This window comes from Macrobrachium rosenbergii, chromosome 39, assembly GCF_040412425.1.
Source record: "Macrobrachium rosenbergii isolate ZJJX-2024 chromosome 39, ASM4041242v1, whole genome shotgun sequence".
Taxonomy (NCBI): Eukaryota; Metazoa; Arthropoda; class Malacostraca; order Decapoda; family Palaemonidae; genus Macrobrachium; species Macrobrachium rosenbergii.
The window spans coordinates 1,625,207-1,648,664 of record NC_089779.1 but is presented as its reverse complement, the minus strand read 5'-3'; the positions used below and the strand labels follow the sequence as shown (position 1 = coordinate 1,648,664).

The window sequence follows — 23,458 nt, the reverse complement described above, 5'->3', positions numbered from 1 at the left end:
TGTTCCTTCAATATTTTTTCAAGCTACATAATGTGCATTCAGTTCTGAGTGCTTTTGCATTTATTGTAGTTGGTTGCCTGCTTAGGGCAGCTGCTGTCAAGGTTACTGGAAGTTTTTCTTAAATTTATTGCATATTAGGATGGGAGGCTTTTGGGGGAATTCACATTCAATTTATAGTTTTACTTTTTGCAAATTTTATATTTCTTGTAAATTTTCAATCAGAAGGAATATTATAAGGATTGTCTGTTCATGCTCTTAAGGGGTATTGCTTCACATTAGCATCTGTTCTCAAGGGGTATTGCTTCACATTAGCTCTGTATTAAGACATTCTGGTCTGAATCTCTCTTCTAAGCCAGGCATAAGAAAGCACTCAGTTCCTCAAATCTAGATTCCTTAATCTCCTATTAAAACACTTGGCTGAGACTTTATGTAATCCTGAAGTATTTAAGTATGCCTCCATTTAAACCCTTGAACTCAGCCATCCTAAAAGATATGATTAAGGCTGTTTTTTATATTTACTGTTCTCCAGGCCTTCTGCTGCACTGTGAGCTTTACTTCCCAAGGAATAGTCCTTTCCTTTTTGCCCTTCTTCAGGGCAAAGAATGAATATTAAGTCTTGGGCTCTTCCGCATTTTTTTGTGTCCAAGTTTGTCTTCCTTGGTGCCAGATGGGTAAGATTCTCCTTATGTCCAGTTAAAGCACAGTCTTCAGGGGCATAGGATGAGGGACCTCAGACACCGTTCTAAACGAGATTGACCTATGTCAAAAAATGCCATGGCTGCTCTTGTTTGAGAAGCTGGTTAAGGAAGCACACACTAATCTAGACCCCTCTTTCTTACCACTCCTGAAGGTAAGTTTTGCGAGGTGAGAGCAGTGGCTGCTACCTTCAGTATCCAGCCTTGAGTGTTGTCAGTGCAGCCCAGTGAAGATGTGACCCCATATTTGCTTTACACTGTGAGATTAAGGGATTCAGTACAAATCGTGCAGAGTACTTTTGCCCCCAGTTACGACGGGAACTCATCCTGAACAATTGGGCTAGCAATACTCTAGCCTTTCCTATTTACTAGGGAAATTTTGGGGGGAGTATGTGGTACCTATTTTGAGGTAGGTAACAGTACTAGCAGATGAACTCTGATCATTAGGTAAGAAGCGTCTTATTCCTGGTGGAGGAGTCAGGTGTCATTGTAGAGTTAGAAATGATACCATTTGGGAAATTAAGTAAATTTTATATGTAGGTGAGGTAACGATGGAGGAGATATTTAGATGGCTTGGAAACCTTCACACGACCCCAGTGAGAGTAATTTGTGATGGTGTCAACTGGACACTGGACATTTGGAAAATCCAGACATACTTGGATGACAACTATGAGAAGGGAGGCAGGAGATAGTTGGAGATTTAAGAAAATAACAAACAGGGAAGATATGGGAAGCAGAATGTCTTGAGGCTGTTAGTGTCACACAGCGTGGGAGGAAGTGATGGTGGCAATGACACTGAAGTGGTCCGGGAGATATATCTTAGTCTCCCTCTCCAGTGCCATCTACAAGAGTAGATTTTATTGCACTTGACTTCATCCTGTTATATGCTACTTATGACATACCAGAATAGCTCTCACTCCCCAGAGACAAGGTATACCCTTTTTTTTTTTAGGCATCCTACACAATTAAAGGCTATTTTATGATGGATGGGTTTGTGATAATGAAATCTTAATTTTTTAATAATCATAATTACATTCACCCTAGTCTCTCATAGCGCCATATACTTTCCCAGTTTCCAAATTTCAGCTTATGTTTTGTTTCCCTGTGTAACACTCTTGTAACATTGCAAAGACACTTTTATGTGTAATGTAGTTAAATTTTCCTAATATGTTTATATGAATTCTTTTTTATTTGAAACAAAGAAAGGATCAGTTGCCATTTAATGACTGCATTTTTGGCAGGTATACGAAACCCATTCACGGATTGCATTAGAGAAGGGCGATCATGAAGAATTCAACCAGTGTCAGAGTCAGCTGAAACAGCTCTACGCAGAGGTTGGCGGGGATAATGCTTTCGAGTTCATCGCTTATAGATTATTATACTACATCTTCACAAAAAATACCCTAGGTAAGTTTCATTATTTTTGAGTTAAGTGGCTCCTCAACTTCGACATTTTGGGGGTCTGGACTCCTGAGAAGTAACAAAGATATACATACAGCCTACTCAATACCCTGCTGTTATTCCTACTATCCACCAATAAGAAGTATAATAAAATTCAAGGAGACTTGGCTTCTGGAGATATGACTTTAACCCCAGGGTTGGGCATAAATGATTGACCCACAATTTTATTACGGAAGGAGCCAGTGCCTATAGTGTGTTCACTATGATAGTCCTCTTGTCCTTTGAGCACTTTCTGGTTCACTACTCTGGATATGCCCATTTAAGGAGGAAATATCATTTAGATATTTAGGATATTTCAGCAATTTTAAATGCTAACATGGGCATAGATGACTTTGCGTGCTACCTGCAAGCGGCCAAGATTTTTAGTGAAGTATAGTTTTTTAAGGCATAAAACTTCATAAACAGTCAAGTAATGTTGATGGATCCTGCTTGGGCCTTTTCCCCCATCATCTAACCCTTTCCCACCTCCTAGGAGTGTTGCTGCTCTCTCACTCTGTCTCTCAAAGGTGTAGATTCTCTAGGGTTCCCATAGTGGCATCTGCCCCCTTCTGATAATAGTGATCCTTGGTTGAAGTCTTTTGAGATGTCATCGTATGAGTATCATTATAAAATTTGGACGGTTTGGTAGAGAAGAGCAAGAAAGCCCAGTCTTCAGAGTCATCTGTGATACTAGTTCCTGCTGATAATGTGTCCATGGAGTCCATAGCTCTTGCATCCCTGGCAGTTTTCATGAAGAGTGGAGAATCCCATGAAGTGCTCCTTTTTGCAGACCTTCCTCCTGAAAAGCCAACTTTGTTAGTGCTTTCTCCTGTGGATTCCAGCCCGTGGACAGCAAGCATAGTATGTTAGAGAAGGAGGAGGTGCAGGTGTTCTTTCTCTTCATCGTCATCATTGTAATGGTCATGTTCTTGTCCAGCACCCATGTTCCAGCGTACACAAGAGGAGGGTTATGTTCCTCGTCTTCTGAGCATTCAAGTTCACATACTAGGAGATACTCTTCACCCCTCCCTCCTTGCAGTAACATCAAGGGAACAGTGTGTGCACTACGATTATCCAGCATTTGAGATTTGGACTTGTTCAGCTTGTCATTGCTCTCCAGAGTGTTCTAACCATAACTGTTCTCACACAAGAGATCTCCAGTCCCTTCCACCTGTTGTGCTTATGGTTCTCCTCTTGTATGGAAGGAGAGCAGAGATGTCATCACTAGGTCTCATGCCTGTCCCCCTTCAATTGTTCCAGTCTCTTTGGATCTCAAGGTTAGTAGAAATAGCAGCTTGAGAAATGTCTTCACTCCAGCAACATCTCCATGACACTGCAGGGCAGCGCCTCCACTCTACCTTTCAAGAAGAGTTCCCTGGCTAACAAGACAACCCTTCCGAAAGCGATTCTACCTACAATAAGTAACAAAATTCGTTAAGCTGAAGTCCATCAAGTTGAGGTGCCACTTAATTAACGTCCATTAAGTTGAGGTGCCACTTAAAATTGTGCTGTAATCCCAGGCATCTTTAACATGTATATATTATTGCTGAATATAGTATAATTGTGAAGCTAGTTACATACTAGATAATTAAGCTTTTAGGTTGCTGTCCTTGAATTCCCATCACCAGAAAGTGTCAATTATTTTACAGACATCACTGCGCTTATGGCGGGGTTGACGTCACATCACAAACAGGACGAGTGTATCGGCTTTGCCCTTAACTTACGCAAAGCATGGTCGCTAAAGAATTACCACAGGTTCTTCCAGTTGTATCGAAATGCACCCAAAATGGCTGGATATCTTGTCGACTGGTTTGCAGAAAGAGAAAGAAAGCAAGCTCTGAGGACAATGCTCAAAGTGTACGTATATCTGTAAGATTTAAGCAGGTTAATAAGAGTTTGGAATGATGTAAGTTTGAATATTTTTACTGTTGTGTTATATACTTTGTTTTTCATTTGAGTGAAAGTCATTTTTAGTGTATTTCACAGAATTTATACCTTTTTTGCTTTAATTTTAATCTTTACATATTGGAAGGTTTTCATATGCAGGTTTAGGATATCATTGGTATAATACTGTGATTATAGCTTAGGAGGTTTTACATATTTAGTAGTAATAATGTGCCTAGGTACCTTTAGTTTTACATTATTTTATGAACATCAGTTATTACATGATTAATAGTTATCAAATTTTCCTTAGCTAATGGGAGTTTAAAGGGAATCCCTCAAAAATGTTAGTAATTTTTGTATAGTTGCCATGATGTGGAAATAGAACTTGCCATATGTGTACAGCGTGTGTGTGTGTGTGTGCATGATAAAAGTTAATCGAGTGGAATGCAAAAGGTAAGGCTGAAAAGTCATGTATCTTGAAGGTAATGTATGGAAATTATTTGTCGAGGCAGTCCCCGGTTATTGGTAGCCTCGGTTACCGGCGATCCGGGTTTACGGCGCTTGTCTAGCAACGACGGTAACCAGATTTTCGTCGCTGATAACCGGTCAGCGGCGATTCTCGGATATCGTCACGCCTGCAGGAACGGAACGCCGTCGATAACTGGGGACTACCTATAATTGGGAATGGTGAATGGTAATTTTAATTGAAAGTTGTATGAAGTAACAGAAACTGGAAGATTGATTTAATGATTGAGGTTGTATTGGTAGTTATTAGAATTTTGTAGAGATAGTCATGGGAAGGAACATGGGAATCATTGTGTGGTTGAATTAAAGTAATGAGTAAATTTGGATGTAGGGTATGATCTGTTTTGCATTGGATAAATTAAATGGTTATTTGGAATGAACCTTACCTACTGTTAAAGTTAGCTGCGTCTGATAGGCAACTCGGCATTCAAACAAAAGATTGAATGGCAGTCCGGATGACTGTCTAGTGCACCTGTTCTCCACCAGGTGTGTTTCGAATGTTTTAGCTCATCAGAATTCTTGCTGTCTTTGTGTATTGGTGCAATTTAGTATTTCATGGCTCTTTGCTACTGTCACGGTACTGTACATTTAATTTATCTAGGATGCCTCCACTGGAATCGAGGCTAAGAACAACAGGTTCTGTAGGAATGGTGACTGTGTTAACAGGACGTTGATTTTTTAGGCGATACACTTTATGCTGACTGCAGGGGTGTGAAGTGTGATCTTGAGAGTAGATGTGAGGAAGTAGGGATTTTTGAAGGACTTTCTGCTCAAGTCCTGTAGTATAGGAAGAGAAGGGAAGCAGATAGATTGCGAAAAGCAGTTAGTTAAGTCAGGTTATCAACCTGTCATTTTTCCCCTACTCCAGGTCCTTCGTCTGTAGTTATCCATACTCAGTCTAGGCTTTTCCTTTTGCTATTTCCTTTGCTAATGCTTTTGTTAGTACTGAGGCTTCCTCTTTAGCTCCGTCTTCCGCTCCCCTTCAGGAAAAGCGTATTAAGAATTTAGAACAGGACGTAAACCTTATTTTGGTCAGTACAAGGTTTGTCTGTAGGGAGCTGGTCCTGGTCCCCCCATAGTGTGCAATTATTTTTGCATTCCCTTGTAAGGGGTACGGCGTTGGTGGCCTTGCCCATCTGTAGCCGGAGCCTAGGACTGCCCTGTGACAGCTGGAAGAGTCTGCTGGCAGGAAACTGTGTTGGTTCTCAGAGCAATGTGATTCTGTGCCCTTCATCTCCTGCCTCTTCGTTTTTCACAATGTTTTGGTAAACGTTGATCTTCGACTTCTCTCCTCATCGGCACCTAGTATGAGGCTGTTAGCACCGGTAGGGCTAATTATATAGGTATAGACAGATTTATCAAAAATAATGTCTCTATTGAGTTTTACTTATCCAGATGTTATGTCGACTCAGTCGATTGGTTGACCAATCTCTTCATCTTTTGTTCATTCTTTATATGCGTTTTCTTTGGCTATCTGCAAATCTCTTACTTCTGCCTTGTTTAATGTTTCTCTTTCCAAATCTACCATGGTTACAGTATCTTCTGTTGTGTCCAAGCTGGATATTATTCTAGTTGCTTAGCGCCTTGAGCAGTGGATGTATTTTTTTAAGTTTGGCCTGATTCAGACTCATAGGCCTTCTTGCTCTATCTTCTGTAAGGAAAGTATTGGGGAAATTTCAAGTTCAAGCATTGCTCAATGACTCCTGTAGAGCCCTAGTAGCCTTAGAGCAAATGATTTTCAAACTTTTTAGCTCCCTTGGTAGGTTTCTCTCTTATTCTTCCATTAAGGGGAAATCGACTCAAACTACAGAATTCCTTACACTTCCACTAATTTCTGCATCTCACTAAACCACTTGGAGATGCTCGACTGTCTCCTCCCAATATGGGGATTTTCAAAGGTATTATGGGTTCTATCCTTAAGTGGAAAACAGCCGTGGCCTTCTGTCAGAAGCAGCAGTTTGTGTATTGCTCGGGGTGCCTTTCTAGAGGAATTTTCAACACCTGTAACATTGTAGACATGAAAGTTTCTCGGCTTTATTAGATATAGTAAAGGGTTTTTTGCTGTTTACTATCAAGGTTATTGTTCCATACTTTCCTCAGTATTGCATCATGTGCTTTTAGATTTGGCTGATCAGCACCTTAAGGTGTTGAGATCAGTTGAGATTGAAGTCCCTTTACCTCAGTATCAGTCTCTCTCTAGAATTTAGACGCAGGTGTAAATTTTATTCTTTTGAGCCTCTGGAATGAGTTCCATTGAATTATTTACTATGAAACTTCCTTTTATTTAGCTTTATCAGCAGTTAAAAGAGTAAATTTATTGCAAGCACTCTCCTTATGGCTGTTGTCAAGGGAATGCTATTTAAGCTTTTTGCCTTAGAGCCAAGAATGATGTTAAGGCTTGGTTTCTCCAGAGAACTGTAAGAATTCCAATTTAACCTCTTAGGTTGGGAAGAAGAGGAAACGCTTCTCTGTCCTGTTTGGGCAATTAAAATTTACTTAGATAGGTTAAACATGGAAATGGCTATTATCCTTGTTTTGTGATTTTAAAAACCTAGAAGTTAGATAGGTTAAACCTGGAAGTGGCAATTGTCCTCTTGTTTTGTGATTTTAGAAACCTAGAATATCATTGTCAAAGGTTAAACCTGGAGGAGGCAAAGATAACCTTTTGTTTTGTGGTTTTTAGAAAACCTAGATGTCTTTGTGAAAGGTTAAGCCTGGAAGAGGCAAATTAACCTTTTGTGCTGTGGTTTTAGAAAACATAGCTGTCTTTGTCAGTGGTAAGCCTGGAGGAAGCAAAGTTAACTTTTCTTTTTATGATTTAGAAAACCTAGAATGTCTTGAATCAAGGTTAAGCCTGGAAGAGGCAAAGTTAAACTTTTGTTTTGTGCTTTTAGAAACCTAGAATGTCTTTGTCAAAGAAAGGATTCCGGATCAGGTAGGAAGGTTTTAGGTTTTATGCAAGAATCCTTTAGTTTGATTGGCTGAGCAGATTTTGTCCAGCTGCACTACCCACCATCCTCTTCCCAGTGTGGGAATCAACTAACTTTAACATTAGGTAAGATTCGTCCCAAGTAATATAAATTTTCATAATGAAATGTATTATTTGGATATTTACCTACTGTTAAAGTAGACCCCACCAGCCCCCACAACCTAGTGGGCTGTCAAGGAGAATTCTGACAAGAGCTAAAACATGCACAACACACCTTTTTGGAGAAGAATTGTACTAGACAGTCATCCAGGCAGGCACTTGATCTATTGTTTGAATGCATACTCCCTTATCGGTGCGGAAATATAAGCCAGTTTGAACAGTGGGTAAGTATCCAAATAATAAATATTATTTTGACAATTTATATTATTTGGGTGATGAAATCAACGTATGAATGTGGAATGGAGGATGTTATATTTAGTCACTTGCTAAGAATTTTTTCACAAGGAACTGTTTTATAAAACTGTGAATTTATTAATGACCTGATGCTTTTATTCCCAATAGCATAGTAGTTGATGCCATCCAATAAGATCTCCTGGCTGCTGCTGATTTAACATTTTTCTATCTTTTGGCACAAAGTGTAGGCAAGCACTGTGGGCCATTTTTTTTTTTTTTCCTGCAGGCAGTCAAGACCCAGCATAAAGCTTTGACTTTTTCTTCTTGTCCGGGGTTGGAATGGTTTCGCTCATTGGTCTTGGCTGGAATTTGGTTCGGTTGCATTGACTTCACTCTGAGAGTTATTTCATCAACATTAATCATGAGAAATCTATTTCTGTCATGCTGAACCTTTAATAAATGTATCGGTAATATTATTAACATTTTGTCCAAGCTCTGAAAATGCGTAAATATAGCATTGTAGGTAAACCTTGATGAAACTCATAGTCTCTTTCATGACTTCAATGTCGTGGGTGGTTATTCTAATTATTCACTCTATACCAAATTAAAGAAAATAATTGTCTAACAGTTATAGCACTTGTTAGAAGCAAACAGAAATTACACAATTAGGTAGTCACATTCCGTAAGGCTAGTGTGATGAGTGTTCTTTTGAACCCTTAAGAGTCCCTGTTGTCTTACCTTTTTGACAGCTGCTGATAAGTGTTTGAATTCATAGTACTGTGAAGTCAGGAATTGGATGGGAACATGTACATTTCATGATATCTAAGATTCTTCCCTTGCCTTTTTATGGGTAATGTAAATTGTATGTTATGCCATGTCGATCTGCAGGCTCTGGTTGTGATATCCAGATTTTAAGGTCAGAGGAAGCTTGTAATAAGCCTTTTTGTCAAGCTGCAATCATATTTCAGTGTAGGCAGTCCTCTTTGGTTGGAAAAGTATTTGTGTCAACGAAGATAGTGTTGTCTGAAAATTCTGTGGGATATTTACAGCCCCTTTTAAGAAGGTTTCTGGTTGAATAATTTTCCCTTGATTTTCTTTGGATTAGTTTTATTTGTGTAATTTTTGAGATCTTCCTAATGCTTGCAGTATTCCTCCATATTGTGTTTGTCATGCAGCGGGGCAATTATACAATTTTCCTTAGAATTTGGAGTGTTAATTTTTGGGGACTGAAGTATGGTCATTTTGTTGACTAGTTTTTGTTGAAATGTGTTGTTTTATATAAATATGAAGAGGTATATAGTAATAGGAGTTACTTTATCCTTTTTAGAGTTTCGCCATTTACAGGTCAATTTGCAAGGCAGTTTCTAGTGGCTGTTTCATTGTCCCTCTTAATGCATCAACTGGTTACTGCTATTTTTATCATTCATTGCCTTGTGCTTATACTCAATTATTTGCAGATATAACATTTTTTTTTTTTATACACATCTTTAACCTCTCGCATTGAGAACCATAACGTGTTGTCACACACAACAGTTCAGTCACAGAACTTTTTGATGCATGTTAATGAAAAATGTGGAAAGTTTATAAACATTCGACTAGTCCTTTCTTTTGTATATTCAGTCCCTGGAGATAGAGAAATGTCTTTGGAAGATTTATCTTCTATGAAGGTGACATACAGAGGCACATTTCATTTGTGGTCAACGTTATCATTTTTTTTAGTTTTTAGCAACAGGTCTTCACTGTTGTACTGTAATTTACCGTTTTTGGCTAGTTTTAACTATACAAGTGGGCTAAAATTCTTCGACTTCTAGACGGGTTTAGTTATTAGCACCTTTACTAGGTCGTATTTCACTAAAGATCCTGGTGGTTAAGTCATCACCCAATTTTAATGTTCTCTGTACAATTTAGAGATCTTGAAATGTTCATATCCGATATTGTGTGGAGTCCCTAGTTACTCTTAATGCTCTAAAATAGACAACAATTTTCTCAGGAGTAAACAAATTATCTTGAAATAAGGCAATAGCTAATTGTTTATGATTGTAAGAAAACAAGAACAAAAGTTCCTTAACAAGGAAAGAAAACGGGAGTTTATGAAAGACATAATGTCTGTTGTTATCTGTAAGTGACATTTTGCAACAAAAAAAAAAAATATAAAGTTAGTTTGAAGGTAATATCATTCCCAACGTTAGATTCATTGACACCAAACAACATGAGATAGCACCTTAGAATATGGTTTGAGTTCCTTAAATGCTGTCAGATCAGGTTAGTACTCCCAAGACTTTTAGAGTACTATGGCCGTCTTTAACTATTTTCTTGTTCATGCACATATTTATTATTCTTGCTTCAGTTACTGCATATTAGGTGTAGTTTGAGATTTTGTTAATGTACATTTTGAGAACTGTATACACAATATCTTGTTTTTTTTATTATCGGTTTAGTGTTATTGAAGGTAGGAAAACCAATTTTTCTATACTTATTACACTTAACTGGAAGCAAGTTTTTATCAAGTTGGAATATCAGAAAGCCGGTAATTCTTGCAACATTGTTCTGGCAGAATATTCTCCCTTGAAATACAGTATTTTTGTTGTGTTAGTTTCTCTGAAATGGGTTTTCGTGGTTAGCTTTTCACCATCACTAAATTGTAGAAGAATAGCTTAGTTTTGTCACCAAGAAGGAATTTGGCAACAAATATTTTTTACTATTAATCTTCTGTTGAAGTAACCCAGTACTTCTGTGTTTATTCAGTATGGTTGCTTTTCCTTGCTGAGATTTCCTATTCAGCACCTTATCTGCTCACACATTACTATTATAATCATGAGAAGTATGGGTAAGTTTTACATTTTTAAGCTAAAGAAGCATTCAGGAAATCAAATGTCACCATTTTCTTTTTCTCCTTTAAACTGCTATTAATTAACCAGTTTGGCTACAAGCTTCTCTTGCAAGGCTATTAACTATATCTTTAAGTAGTCATGGCCCGGGCTACAGCTCTTGAATACCTGTGTGTTTAATCAGAAGTCAGTGGAGAGATGGAAATTTTATCCAGAGTTTGTTGTTGGTACAGTGTGAATGGACCTACATGTAAAATGAGAATTTCTTGTAGTGACCAGGTATATTATGTCATTCCTGGTTGTGGAAGTGTCTCAGATGGTCAGATTAATTCCTATTTTTTGTGTGTATCCTTCTTTTAACTTCCTCTGTTCCTGTCTTTTGTGACATATTTTACTTCAGGTTTCTTTGTTATATCATGAATGTTGCTTGGTTGAATGTGGTAAACACTGTGTAACCTGGGCACAGCTTCTTGGAAACTTGATGGTGGTAACTTTTAAGAAAGTTTAAGCTTTGTAGCACACTCGGGTGTGAAATACAGCAAACATTCCACAAGCATTTGAGTATGCTCCGACCCTTTCTTTGCAAATGTGTGGTAGCTGTGAATTGTTTTACCAAGTCTAGGTATCTTAGGTATTAGGCCATTTGGTGTATCGACATCATTCACATTTTCTTGTTAAATGAGGGTTACCAAGTTTCCCTTGTTAATCTTTATACTAAGCAGGCTTGCATTGTTGTCATTCACGGCAGTACACTGCTATTGTAGACTAGGTGAAAGCTCAGAAAAGGCCCTCAATAACCTTGAGATTTTCAATCAGGTACTTTAGAGTGGTTGTCATGTTAATGAACTTCAGTTTAACAGTACTGTACTGTACACCATACCAGAACAGTATTGTACAGTACATCTGTCCAGAACACTCTTCATCATCGTATGTCTTAGTGTACTGAGTATGCAGTTTTGATAGTTGACCTCCCTATGTACATCATCTCATGAGTTTTATTTATTACTTTTTTTTTTGTCTGAATGAATTCAAACCTGACCAGTGAAAGGTTGACTGTTTTGATACCTGGCATAGAATTGCTCCCTTGTGAGAAAAATGCTGTCATCTAATGAACCACGTTATCCAGCCGTATTCATTGAAATTGTGAAGTTGAGTCAAGAAATTTTTAAGTTCTTCAGTCACTGGATAATCAATGCTCAGAGATGGCCTGTTTTCTCACCATAGAATACACAGTTTCCACAAATCTGCAGAACTGTTTACCGTAGCCCTCTAGGTAATGTTAGATATTTCTAACTTTTAGACATTTTCAAAATATTTGTCATCAATTTCAAAGCAAAACCAAAGATTTTAATTTTATTGAGCACAATGGTTTTGTGCTGGTCAAAAACCAAAATGTACATTGCAGGCTTCAGTTGTTGACAATTATTTGGAGCCAGATTCAGGAAAAGCAGCACCCTTATTAGCATTGCAGTTAAACTTCAGATTTCCATAATTCCCTTGGGCACTTGCCTCTACCTCAGTGTTCCCTTGTTTCGAGAAGCCAAGAAGTTGGAATGCTCCAGCCCCATCATCTACGGAATGAAAATAATGCAGGTTTTGCACAACATTTCACTAGAAACCCTCATTATCATACTACAGCATCTGAACTTCAACCACCTTATTGCCAAGAAACCACTAGATGATCAGACTCTTGGCAGAGGAAGTATTAGATCGGCCCTCAAGAGTAATAAAATAGCTTCAGGATGGAGAGAGAGAAACCGCTTGGGTAACTTGTCCACCCAAATGTTGAACGAAGAGCTGTTGTCAAGTTGCTGACAAAGGTAAGCGAGGATTGGGAGCTGTGTACGTTAAGCCAACATCTAGAGAGCCGGCACCGTATCATTCTAAGGAGGTAAGCAGAACGGTACGTGAAGTTGCAGCTGCTGTACACTGGTGGTGTATCTGCTGCTCTCATGATCATATCACAACTGATGAGGGTATTTACAGCAGCATGATGTGTTCATTGTTAAGTGTTCACATGGCTGTTCTCCCAGCATAATGATTTTTGGTTTACAGAACTCTGACTTGGTGGGATTATAACTAAAGCACCAAAAAGTAATTTTATTTGGAATCATGCCTTCATTTAAACCACCTGTGAGTATTAGGAATGTCATTTAGCATGATGTATGAAGATACACCACAGGGATTGCCATCGACTCAAGTTTGGTAAAGTAAATGAAATTTCACTGGTTTCAAACCAAAGGAGCATATAGGTACTAACCACTGGATATCACATATACAGTACAGTAGTCCATGACTCTTTGATTGTACCTAGAAAGTATTTAAAAACTTTCACTACATCTAGAGCTTATACGTTTGTAGGAAAGAACATTTGTGGCTATGTAAAATGTGAGAAGGATCATATCTGGCAGATTTGAAAGCTTAGAATAAAAGCTACCTTTGCCATTTATGAGCATAGCACTTCCCTAGCCACATGGCTGCTACTGTTGCATTTTCTTTCATTTTTCCTTTGACAATCTGCTATTGTTCACACATCTTCACAAGCCTTCAGCAAAAAGTGCAAGTATTTTAATACTCTTAAATACCTGACTGTGACATTGAGACTGGTTAAGTCGATGACTGCTTGACTCTGACTGCTTTCTCAAAATTTGGGTTGTCATCGTTGTACTTTTTCCAAACTTAAGTGGCTGGCTGGATTTGACTGAAACTACAATATTGTTTTGCTGTCTCGTGCTTGCCCTTGCCACTGGTTTCAGGGAAATTGGTGAGAAACCAATTTTGCAGTCACTGTAGGCTCTCAGAAATTCTCTTTTGATCCTTCTGCATGTCAGACAAATTACATTTGACATGCAGTGGTTTCTGGAATTTCTTTTAGCCAACTTTTGAAAACATTTACCCACAATTTTACTTTTCAGCCCTTGATGCAGTTATTGAACATAATTTGAGATTATAAAGTTAATGTCTCCTTGTACTTTTAGTTTTGGAAACTGATGCTACCATTGTTAAAATTGCTGGATAACTCGTATCTCATAAATGTAGTTAATAATTGAATGTTATGGGTTTAGTCTTTCGTTTTATATAAAGTGTGTACTTGTTTTTCCATCGTTGTAGCAGCTTACTTGGGAAAATTGAGGAAACAGTAAAACAACTTGTTCGTCAAAAGGCAGTGCTCAGAATGTACATCAGTGTCATTAAAGATACAATTTCATTTGAAAGCCCCCAGAACAGCAACAGAATAATGCAAGGTGAATCCACAGAAAAGTCAGCAGTGAAAACTACAACTCAAGAGAAAAGTAATATAAATTGATGTGACAGCAGTCTTCCTGTTTTACAAATGGAGGCTTGGTGTATTTTCTTAAATTACTGGTGACATTTCTGTTTAGAACTGGACTGCATATGTGTGTATTCCTCATATGTTAACAGGTTGCTGGTTATTTTGAAAGCCCAGCTATAATGTGGACCGTGAATAAGCTAATGATATCTTCATTTATTCAAGGAACCAGTGTTTGTCGTAACTGACATTTCGGTGACCAAAAATGAAGCCCTTCATGTTTTTATTGAAGAAAGTGCATTGTGTTGTTAGAACGTTCAGTTTGATTTGTCAAGAGTATTCTTGGTAATTGAAGTTTGATCTGTGAAAGAAAAGGGGAAGGACGGATGCCGTCAAACTTTCCCACATGCAGTGTTTCTTGTTGAAAACAAAGTGGACCTACATATCAGGATTCTTCAACGCATTTATAGTGCTTTTATTTTTTAACTGATATTCGAGCGTTCTGTAGTATTAGAATAAACAGATAATGCTATTATACAGTAATTTGGCAGGCGATAGGTGTGTAGATAGATTGGTTTGACAGCAGTTGCATTTTTATGAAGAAAATTTCACGTACCAATAATAGTGACTGTGGCAGACTTTTTTCATGTTACTGTCATTTGTGATTTCTCAGTAAGATTTTACTTGAGGACATTGGTAAATGTTAAAAGAGTAATCCAGGCTTGAAATGTTTGGACTAGTGCCTGCCTGTGTGCTAGACTTCTTAAAGGTAAAGTTGAAGTAATTATTTAGGGATTCATGTATTCAGTTGGAATGTAAATTGTGCTTTTGATAACTACAGCACTTGGTATACAAAGCAAAACCTACTTAACACCACTAAAGTTCTTGGTGCTGAACCAGATAGAAACAGTTACCAGCACTGTGTATTAGAATTGTTGGGAATTAGTAGACATTTGTTTTTCATTTTCATAATTCTAAGGTTTCTTTGTAATGTTTATGAATAATTGTGATTTAAAGAAAGGGAACTTACTGGTGATATTGTAGAAGACACTTGAATGAAACAGTTCAGTAGTAACATTCCAAGTGGCTTTTCGTTACTGCCTGATGTAATTTTTTAGTACCTGCATTAACATTAAAAGTTGCAGTGGACAGTTTAAAAAAAAGGTTTTTTGGTTTACAATGCTCCCTGTTAGCATGCATGGGAGTGCTCTCTCTCTCTCTCTCTCTCTCTCTCTCTCTCTCTCTCTCTCTCTCTCTCTCTCTCTCTCTCTCTCTCTCTCTCTCTCTCTCTCTCTCTCTCTCTCTCTCACAGGTGCTTCCCCAGTTGTGATGGGGTTACCATCCGATAAACATATTGTAAGGCAAAAATATCACATTCAAAGTACATTGGGACCCACAAGACCAACCTACCTTGAACATACGTACAACACTTACATTAGCCAACAGTTAGCCAAAATCATCGATGCAAAGTCTGTTTTATAACAAGATGTTGAAAATCTCATGTGATATATTGAATAATTCACCAAGTTTAAAACTGAATGGTTTTATGGGTACTTACCATTAACGTCACAGATGAAAGCACACTGGGCTTAAAGAGTTTTTGAAGAATTAAAATATAAAATTATAAAACCTTTTAAAGCATTGCATGTGCCATTTGACTTGATGTAAACTGCTGCATTTATGTAGGATTATCGGGACGTGCTTCAGGGGTTTCAAAAAGCCTGTATTGCCTAGCATAGATCATCAGTAGAGTAAGCATCTTGTTCTGCATTTGGTCTATCATCCATGCAGCAAGTCATTTCTTCATCTCAGTAATTAGCCAATCTCTTATATTGTATTTAATGGATTTTACCAGTGCACACCATCACTAATTCACGTCTTATCCGTCAAGGTGGTTGATATCTTTGATTGTTCTCTGTAAATGTAATGCCCATAATGGGTATGCCACCTTCATGCATGGTGAATATCGTGGTTTTTTGTACAATAATAAAGGCCTTTCTCCTCATCTCACCAGTAACTGAAGATGCAGGGGAGTATTGTACAACATATTTGCAAAGCAAAAATTGAAATTCATAATTCATTAATATGGTTTCTGTTCGAAAATGTACTACTGTATTGCTATTGCTATTCGGAAGTCAGAAAGGAGCACCTGTACTCTTGTTAAAAATTCTCTCTCTCTCTCTCTCTCTCTCTCTCTCTCTCTCTCTCTCTCTCTCTCTCTCTCTCTCTCTCTCTCTCTCTCTCAAGTATCAGGATGCAAGTTTAGGCTAGCGTTGTGTGTAGAATATACATATGTATGTATAAATATAAATATACACGCATATATATCTATATGTCTATCTATCTATCTTGAATTAACAAATAACATTGGCTTTTCATGTCATTTATTAGACCATAGAATTCAAAATATGGAACAGAAAAGAGGTGATGATCTTCGACAAGCAAGGGGGAGGGGAGATGTTAGAAGTTAGGTATACCTTAGTTTAACCAGACCACTGAGCTGATTAACAGCCCACCTAGGGCTGGCCCGAAGTATTAGATTTGTTTTACGTGGCTAAGAACCAATTGGTTACCTAGCAACGGGACCTACAGCTTATTGTGGAATCCGAACCACATTATAATGAGAAATAAATTTCTCTAATTCTTCATTGGCCGGTCGGAGATTCGACTGCGGGCCCAGCAGAGTGCTAGCCAAGAACGATACCAACCCATCCAATGAGGAACCCCTCTTGGATAAAAATGGCATCTCTTTTTAGAGTAAAGTATTTTAATTCAGTGGTCTTGTTTAAACTACTTGACAAATAATAAATAGGAAACAAAAGGTTTAGTGATTCAGGTGACAGTTGTGGGAGCAACAGAAAAAAACATTTAGTACCAGCGATGTTTATTGTAAGCAGTAATCTCTTTCCTGTACAAGTGCTGACACTTTCTTTGTAGGGAGTGTTCATCCTGCTGCATTTGGAAACCATAATCTTGCAATGGTTAAGCTTAATGAGGTAGTTAAAGAAAGAAAATTTAAAATAGAGAAAATTTTTTAATGTGAATTTCTCGAGATTGTCTAGTCAACAAAAACTGAGTGACATTTTATGCCACTGAAAATGAATAATGTTGACTTTTCTTAAGCGCTGTAGGTTGCTGAATGATAAAATGGAAGGCTGACCAAAAAGTTTATCCCATATTTATTTGTGGTGTAACTTCCCTTAGAATATTATGTCAGGTTGTGCATTTTATTACAACAGTAATTTTTCAAGTGGACCGCTGGGTTGTCATACAGACTTGATGGCTGCCTATGATATGAACATAAGGTAATAAAGCACTAGTGAATTTTTATGTAGCGTTAAGTTGAATATGAAGTCCTGTTGATTTCTGTTCCCTTAGCTGCAGCTTATAAAGGTAGTAATTTTGTATATGCAGTTTAACCTTGGTAACTATATGTACAACTGTTTACAATATCACTTGGCAACTATGTGTACAACAGTCCGTACCTGAATATTACAGGAACAACGATTTAAAACTAATCATGATTCTGAACAGAATTATATGTACAGTATATTGAGTACTGCAGCAGTGCTTACGTAAATGTCCCAAAATTGACATGCAAGGTTCGGAATCTGGCTTCCTTAAGTCTTTATGGTATTTATGTGTTTTATTCTGTATTATTTTCTCCTCCTCTTAGGTTAAACTTTTCCCTATAATGAGGAAATTAGGATTTATATTTTAATAGTTTCTTTTGGTAGGCATGGCTAGATCTCTTTAAGTCACCTATGTACACTCTTTGGAAATGTAATTTCTTTAAGGGTATTAGTTTTTTTATTTTGTACACATGAAGGTTCGTTTTTTTAAAAATCAGACTTTGAATATCTATGCAAGTCACCTACACTTTGGAGCAGTGTTTATCTAATTGAGCTGTCAGAATGGTTGATTGTTACAATTTACTGTGAAATGATTTTATGGCTGTCAAATGTAGCAGGTGTAAATCTAACCATTTCTGTATGTTGACCTGCCCTCAGAAACTCCTAAGTTATTTTAATAGGTTTTAGTGTAATTTTGTCAGTATACTGAAGGGTTAAAAGCTGTAAATACTTAATTCTTGGTATGTTGTAAAATGGTAGCATTGGCACGTCCAAAACTAAAAGATGTTAGGTAATGAGCATATCTGAATCTAGGTTAAGGTGGTTTGAAATGGACATTTAATTATGAATAATTGAATTTTATTTCTTCTCTTGTACATTTTTCTTTCCTGTTTCCCTTCGTCCTTGTAGTATTTTTCCTTTATTAACTTTAATTTGAAACACGTCATTGACTAGTTTAGCAGCATTTTGTAGATGTATGTATTTTGTAAATTTTTTTTTTTTACTGAAGCAAGTCATTGAATAATATAGTAAAGTTTAGTAGATACTTTTTTTTTTTACTCAATTTCTGGTGTTCAAACTTCATTGATTATTACAGGAACATAATTTGGTCAGAAACTAGAGCAACTTGTTTGCATATTGACAGCATGGTGACTTTGAGGTCACAACAACTTTTTTCTTTATTTTGCTCACTTCTCTTACTACATACTAATCTCTCAATAGAATTTCTTAAGGCTAGAAAAAGTAAATGTTTAAAGTTAAGATAAAGTAAGAACTTGGCTGCCATTTCATTACTGACTTCACAGTCAAATTGGACTATTTAGTGGACGGAAAAATTCACAAGTTATGATCAGACAAGATGGTGTGGAATTTAATGAAATGAAATTGTATAGCTTGGACCTTTCAGTTCAAGAAGTACGTTTATGAAATCAGCGAGTTGATGCCTGTATTCAAGAGGAAAAAATTCATGGGGTAATGAAGTGCTTTAATTTCCTTGAAATGGTTTTTAATTTGATATTGCTATCTCTGTTGTTTTCACAGCAAAGATGGCATGTTTGATGTTTTCACGTTTGAGCAGCATACTGAATCCAATGAACCAAAATGCAAAATTCTCTACTTCCTTAACTAGATATTAAATCACGTAACAATATATGCCTGTGTCCCATTGAATATTTTGCTTATTTTTCAATGACTTGCAGAAGTGTCATTTCAGTCAATTTTTGTGTCAGATCTTTATTTTTGAGTAATGACTTCAAGGTACCAATAATGACGTGAAAATTGTAAGATTTGACAACTGTTTTATTGAAGTGTTGTATAATTTCAGAGTCGTGTTTGCAGTTAGAGAAGACCACTTTTCTAATCTGCAAAAAGCTAATTAAGAAGCCGAGCATCACTTCTAGTTCCTAATTATTTCTTCTTGTTTCTCTTTAGCTATCGGCCGGGTAGTATCGATGTCAGTTTTGTTAGGTCGGAGTTGGCTTTGGGAGCAGATGAAGATTGGTTAAAGTTTGAAGGCGGCTTGGGTTTGACATATACAGATGCTTCAAAAACCAAGATTGACTGTAAAACTTCTGTTGTTGATGTTCCTACACCAGAGTAACTTATTTGGAAGAGTTATGGACATCAAGAGTGATGGGCATTGTTTGCTTCTCATAAATTTCTGAAGCTTCAGGCCTAGTCTACCAGATCTACGATATTGGAGAACGTGGGTTAGTGTGGTCTTTCGGATGAAAGGAAGATACATTGTCCTCTTGCTTATTCTGTCACAATGTGATTGTGGACTTGAAAATAGCCTGTTACAGGTGTTCAGTGGGACCTTGTTCTTTCCAGTTGCTGTTTTTAAAATGTCCATCAGGTTAGGTAGGCACTGGTGCCTCATGATAGACTTCTTAAGTTAGAACCGTATATATATTTATAGTGTACATTTTTCTCCTTAAGTGGTTTGGACTTTATTGGAGAGGTTATGATTTTAGTATCATACATTTTTGAAAATTATTTTTGTGCAAAAGTTGAGTCGTTCTGATGTTTCAAGCATTGAAATGGACACTGTGCAGTGACTTTTGGACCGTGGTTCAGATAGTTTATGAACTGTCTTCAGGAAATCTAAATGGACTTTACCTTGATCACTGAATTCTGTTGGATACAATGTCACTCAGTAAGCCTCAAGTGATATACATAATGATTTTCATCTTAATCTTTGCACAAACTTCTACATTCTTCTTCATCATTTGTGTGTATGAATGTGGAGTGAGTATGTGCTTCCAGAGTTATGGAGTTTTTTAGTAGCATATTTTCAAGTGATACAACATAACTAATTTGATATCTAGATCTACCAAAGAAAATCATCATCTTTGGACTGCCATGACAGAAGAAAACGAAATTCTCAGGGCTACCAAAGAGGATAATCACTCCTTTGGGGAGATGTTTATTATCTCAGGTAACTCAAGGATTGTATAGTTGAGGATCTACACGACGACTCTGGATCATCAGTAAGTTACAGGGTCTTCACGACGTCTCCGGATCTTCACGACACCATGAATTGCAGTTGGTGGTTGATTGTGGTATGCTGTTCTTCACCGTACCTTGTAGCATCTATACTTTTTGTAAGCACTTACTAAAATGGGTGTTTGGAATTTTACATTTCATATGACATAAACCTCATCGTTTTCATAAAGCTCACTGCCACCTCCATTATCACAGATTTTTATTTCATGTCACGCATTCCAAGTCTATTGAAGCATATCAGTGAGAAGTTTAGATGGGAATCATTATTATTGAACTTGAGGCAAGGTGGTGATATTCCAACAGGTCGATTTAGTGGGGTTACCCCTACAACAGAAAACGTAGTTCATCAGTAAGGTAGTGGATAATTGAATTGAGGGCAATTCATCCTTTAAACATCAGGCTTTGTCTAACAAGGAAGGTGGGTTGTCAGTTAGCCATGGATAATCCTGGCGTTCGCTTGCACAACAATGAAATTAAAAGTTTCCGATCCATTTTGTTTTCAAAGTGATTGTTTGGTGTTTTGTAGATCATTGGATTAATGCTTTCTAAAGTCTAATCACATCTGAAGGGAAGAAGTTCAGCCCAAGGAATTTTTTCTGTCCATATGCCACCAGTTTTTCATTGGGTAAGTGTTGTGCCTCTTAGGATTTCGTAAATTCCTATACATCAGAATTGATGGAGCATTCACAAGTATTTTAGCAGACAACCACTGTAGTTCCTGTGTACTCTACTACAATCAACAAGTTTCCGGTCTTCATAGTCAAGATGGTTCCAGGACTCTGCGTCACCCATGCCAGGTCTTACAGTGGTACTTCCCCAAACTGATGGATCCTGCAAGCAGATGTTTTATGATAAGAGCCACCACAAGCTGATTTCCAGTTTTCCAGCAGTTACTTCATTTCTGTTATGCCATTCCAGTTGCACAGTATTTAGTGCTCGTATTGTGATGAAACTTCCGTATGCTGTATCTGCTGTGAGTTTTAAGATGACAGTGCTTCAGAGTATGATATCATTTTTGACAAAGTTGCATTTGAGAGACTTAATTCATGAAAACAGAAAGTGTTTGTGGAATCAGCTAAACGTCCTTATTACATAAAGACATTTACCAAATTTCCCTTCAAGATATTTTCAAGGACTTTTAGTTAACTGCCAAGGGTCATTAAAAGAAAATTGCATCCTTAAAAGTTCTGTATGTGACAATTGTGGATAGATTTTGAACTAGAAATATGAAATCAGCACTTGGAAGGCTGTGTTTTAACAAGACAGGAAGCCTTCTATAATTTTAGAAAACAAATCTTTTGTAAATGGCTTTTCTTTCTGAGAACTTCATAGCTTATTACAAAAGTATTTTTTGATAAATGGGCTTCAAATTAGAGTGTTTGTTACTTTCCACCAATGTTTATGTGGTGTTTCAAAGAGGGACGGAATCATCATAAATTATATGACTTGTACATAAATTTCCTTCCTAATAAATTAATAAAAAATATTAAGGTTTTTAATTTCCCAGTAAACTGTTAAGTATATTTTGTATGTAATTTAGTTTGATAATGTACAGTAAACCCCCATATTCGCTGGGAATGCGTACCACCCCCGCGAATAGCTAAAACCAGCGAGTACTTAGAACCCTTCCAAAAACACTTAGAACTGCCTATTTTGATAGTTCAGACACGCACAAAACAAACTAAAAATGGTTACACAGATATTATCCTACTTACTTTGTGCCATAACGTACGGTAATTGTTTATTACCGTATGATGGTTGAAATACAGGTAAACGGCTGTTGTTATCCGATTCGGTTATAAGCAAAACAAAGAGTTTCTTGGTCGGTTGTTTACGGCTGTACACATTTATGTAAGTGTATAATGTTACTAACAATACTCTTATCATTCTCTTACTTTTTTTAACTAGAAGACGGGATAAAGAGATGGAAGAAAAGTTGTCTATTGTAATTTGGTCTCTCTCACTGCCTGATTACGCTGCTTCCTGCGCCCGCTCGAAATTTTAAAATATTTTATAAATAATATTGTCGTATTGGTATAATTGCCTACCCCATTGCAAAATCGAATTATTGTAACTCGAGCATTACCCGAGTATTTTAATAGTTTTATCACAAAAAGTGCGTTTAGTCATGAAGATGAGATGAAAATACAATATATAGTGAATATTCCTCGGTGAAAAATACCACGAATCGGTGAATTTTCCTCAAATAATGGGTAGATACGTTCCAAAGAGAAATCCGTGAATACGTGAGTCTGCGAATCCTGAGAACGCGAATACGCGGGGTTTACTGTAGTCATAGAATATCTGTAGGTAGAACCTCACATTGTTAGGCCACAGGTAATTAATATCTGAAAACTTGCACAAACTGCAGTAGGAGCAGGGATGCAATAATAATAATGCACTATTTTTTATAGCGTAGTCGCTGTTTCGTCCTCAAGGAGTCACCCCCCACGTTGTGTCAGCACTCCGTGGTGACTGGACTAATATCAAAGAAATATTTTTCTAGCCTGGTCGTGTAGCCGGGTATTGTGTCGTAATGAAAACACTATGACACGTAATTGAGTATACGACCAGGGCAGGCAAAAGACCAGCTCCATTACCCTCTGCTAGCGCCAGTGATACGCACAACTCTTCAGTGCTCCTTGCTGTTTTCAGGAGAGTAGAAACCAGCAAGTATTATGGAAACATCCAAATGTGAAAGTGAAGTGCTTATTTTTAAGCTTGAGTTTTAAAAATTGTTAGTTTTAACTGTGGAACAAATGTTTTTTTGTCTACGGAATCCCAAAAACCGAACTTTGTTTTCGGAGCACGTGGTTGGTGTTTTCAGAGTACATGGACGGTGCCTTCTCATGATCTCTGTTATTTGCGAAAGCTCCAAAAATTTGATAGCGCTGGCACACCAATGGGGGCCGACTACTTGTGGACTCAACAGAAACTACCAAAAATAGGTTTTTCTTACATCAAAACCTGTTTATTTTTCCACTTATCAGTAAAGTTTTGGACAAATTAGAAATTAGGATGACGATGGGCATTTTTGCCAGTGGCAAAGACACCCTGCATTGTTTGGTAACGTGAGGTATACTATTTAGTCTTATATAAGTAACTTACCCAGCAATTACTTAGCTAAGGGTTTCTAC

The 23,458-nt window shown here is 37.3% G+C and overlaps 1 protein-coding gene across 1 annotated transcript in view; it reads left to right on the top strand.

Annotated features, from left to right (window-relative positions):
• Positions 1-21,807, top strand: part of LOC136825630 (leukocyte receptor cluster member 8 homolog) — a 35,127-nt gene extending 13,320 nt beyond the window's left edge. Inside the window, exons 9-11 of the mRNA XM_067082241.1 lie at positions 1,937-2,102; positions 3,785-3,992; positions 19,248-21,807. Coding sequence (XP_066938342.1) covers positions 1,937-2,102; positions 3,785-3,992; positions 19,248-19,416 — 543 coding nt within the window. The 3' untranslated portion in view covers positions 19,417-21,807. The remainder of the gene's footprint in view (positions 1-1,936; positions 2,103-3,784; positions 3,993-19,247) is intronic.
• Positions 21,808-23,458: the final 1,651 nt, after the last annotated feature.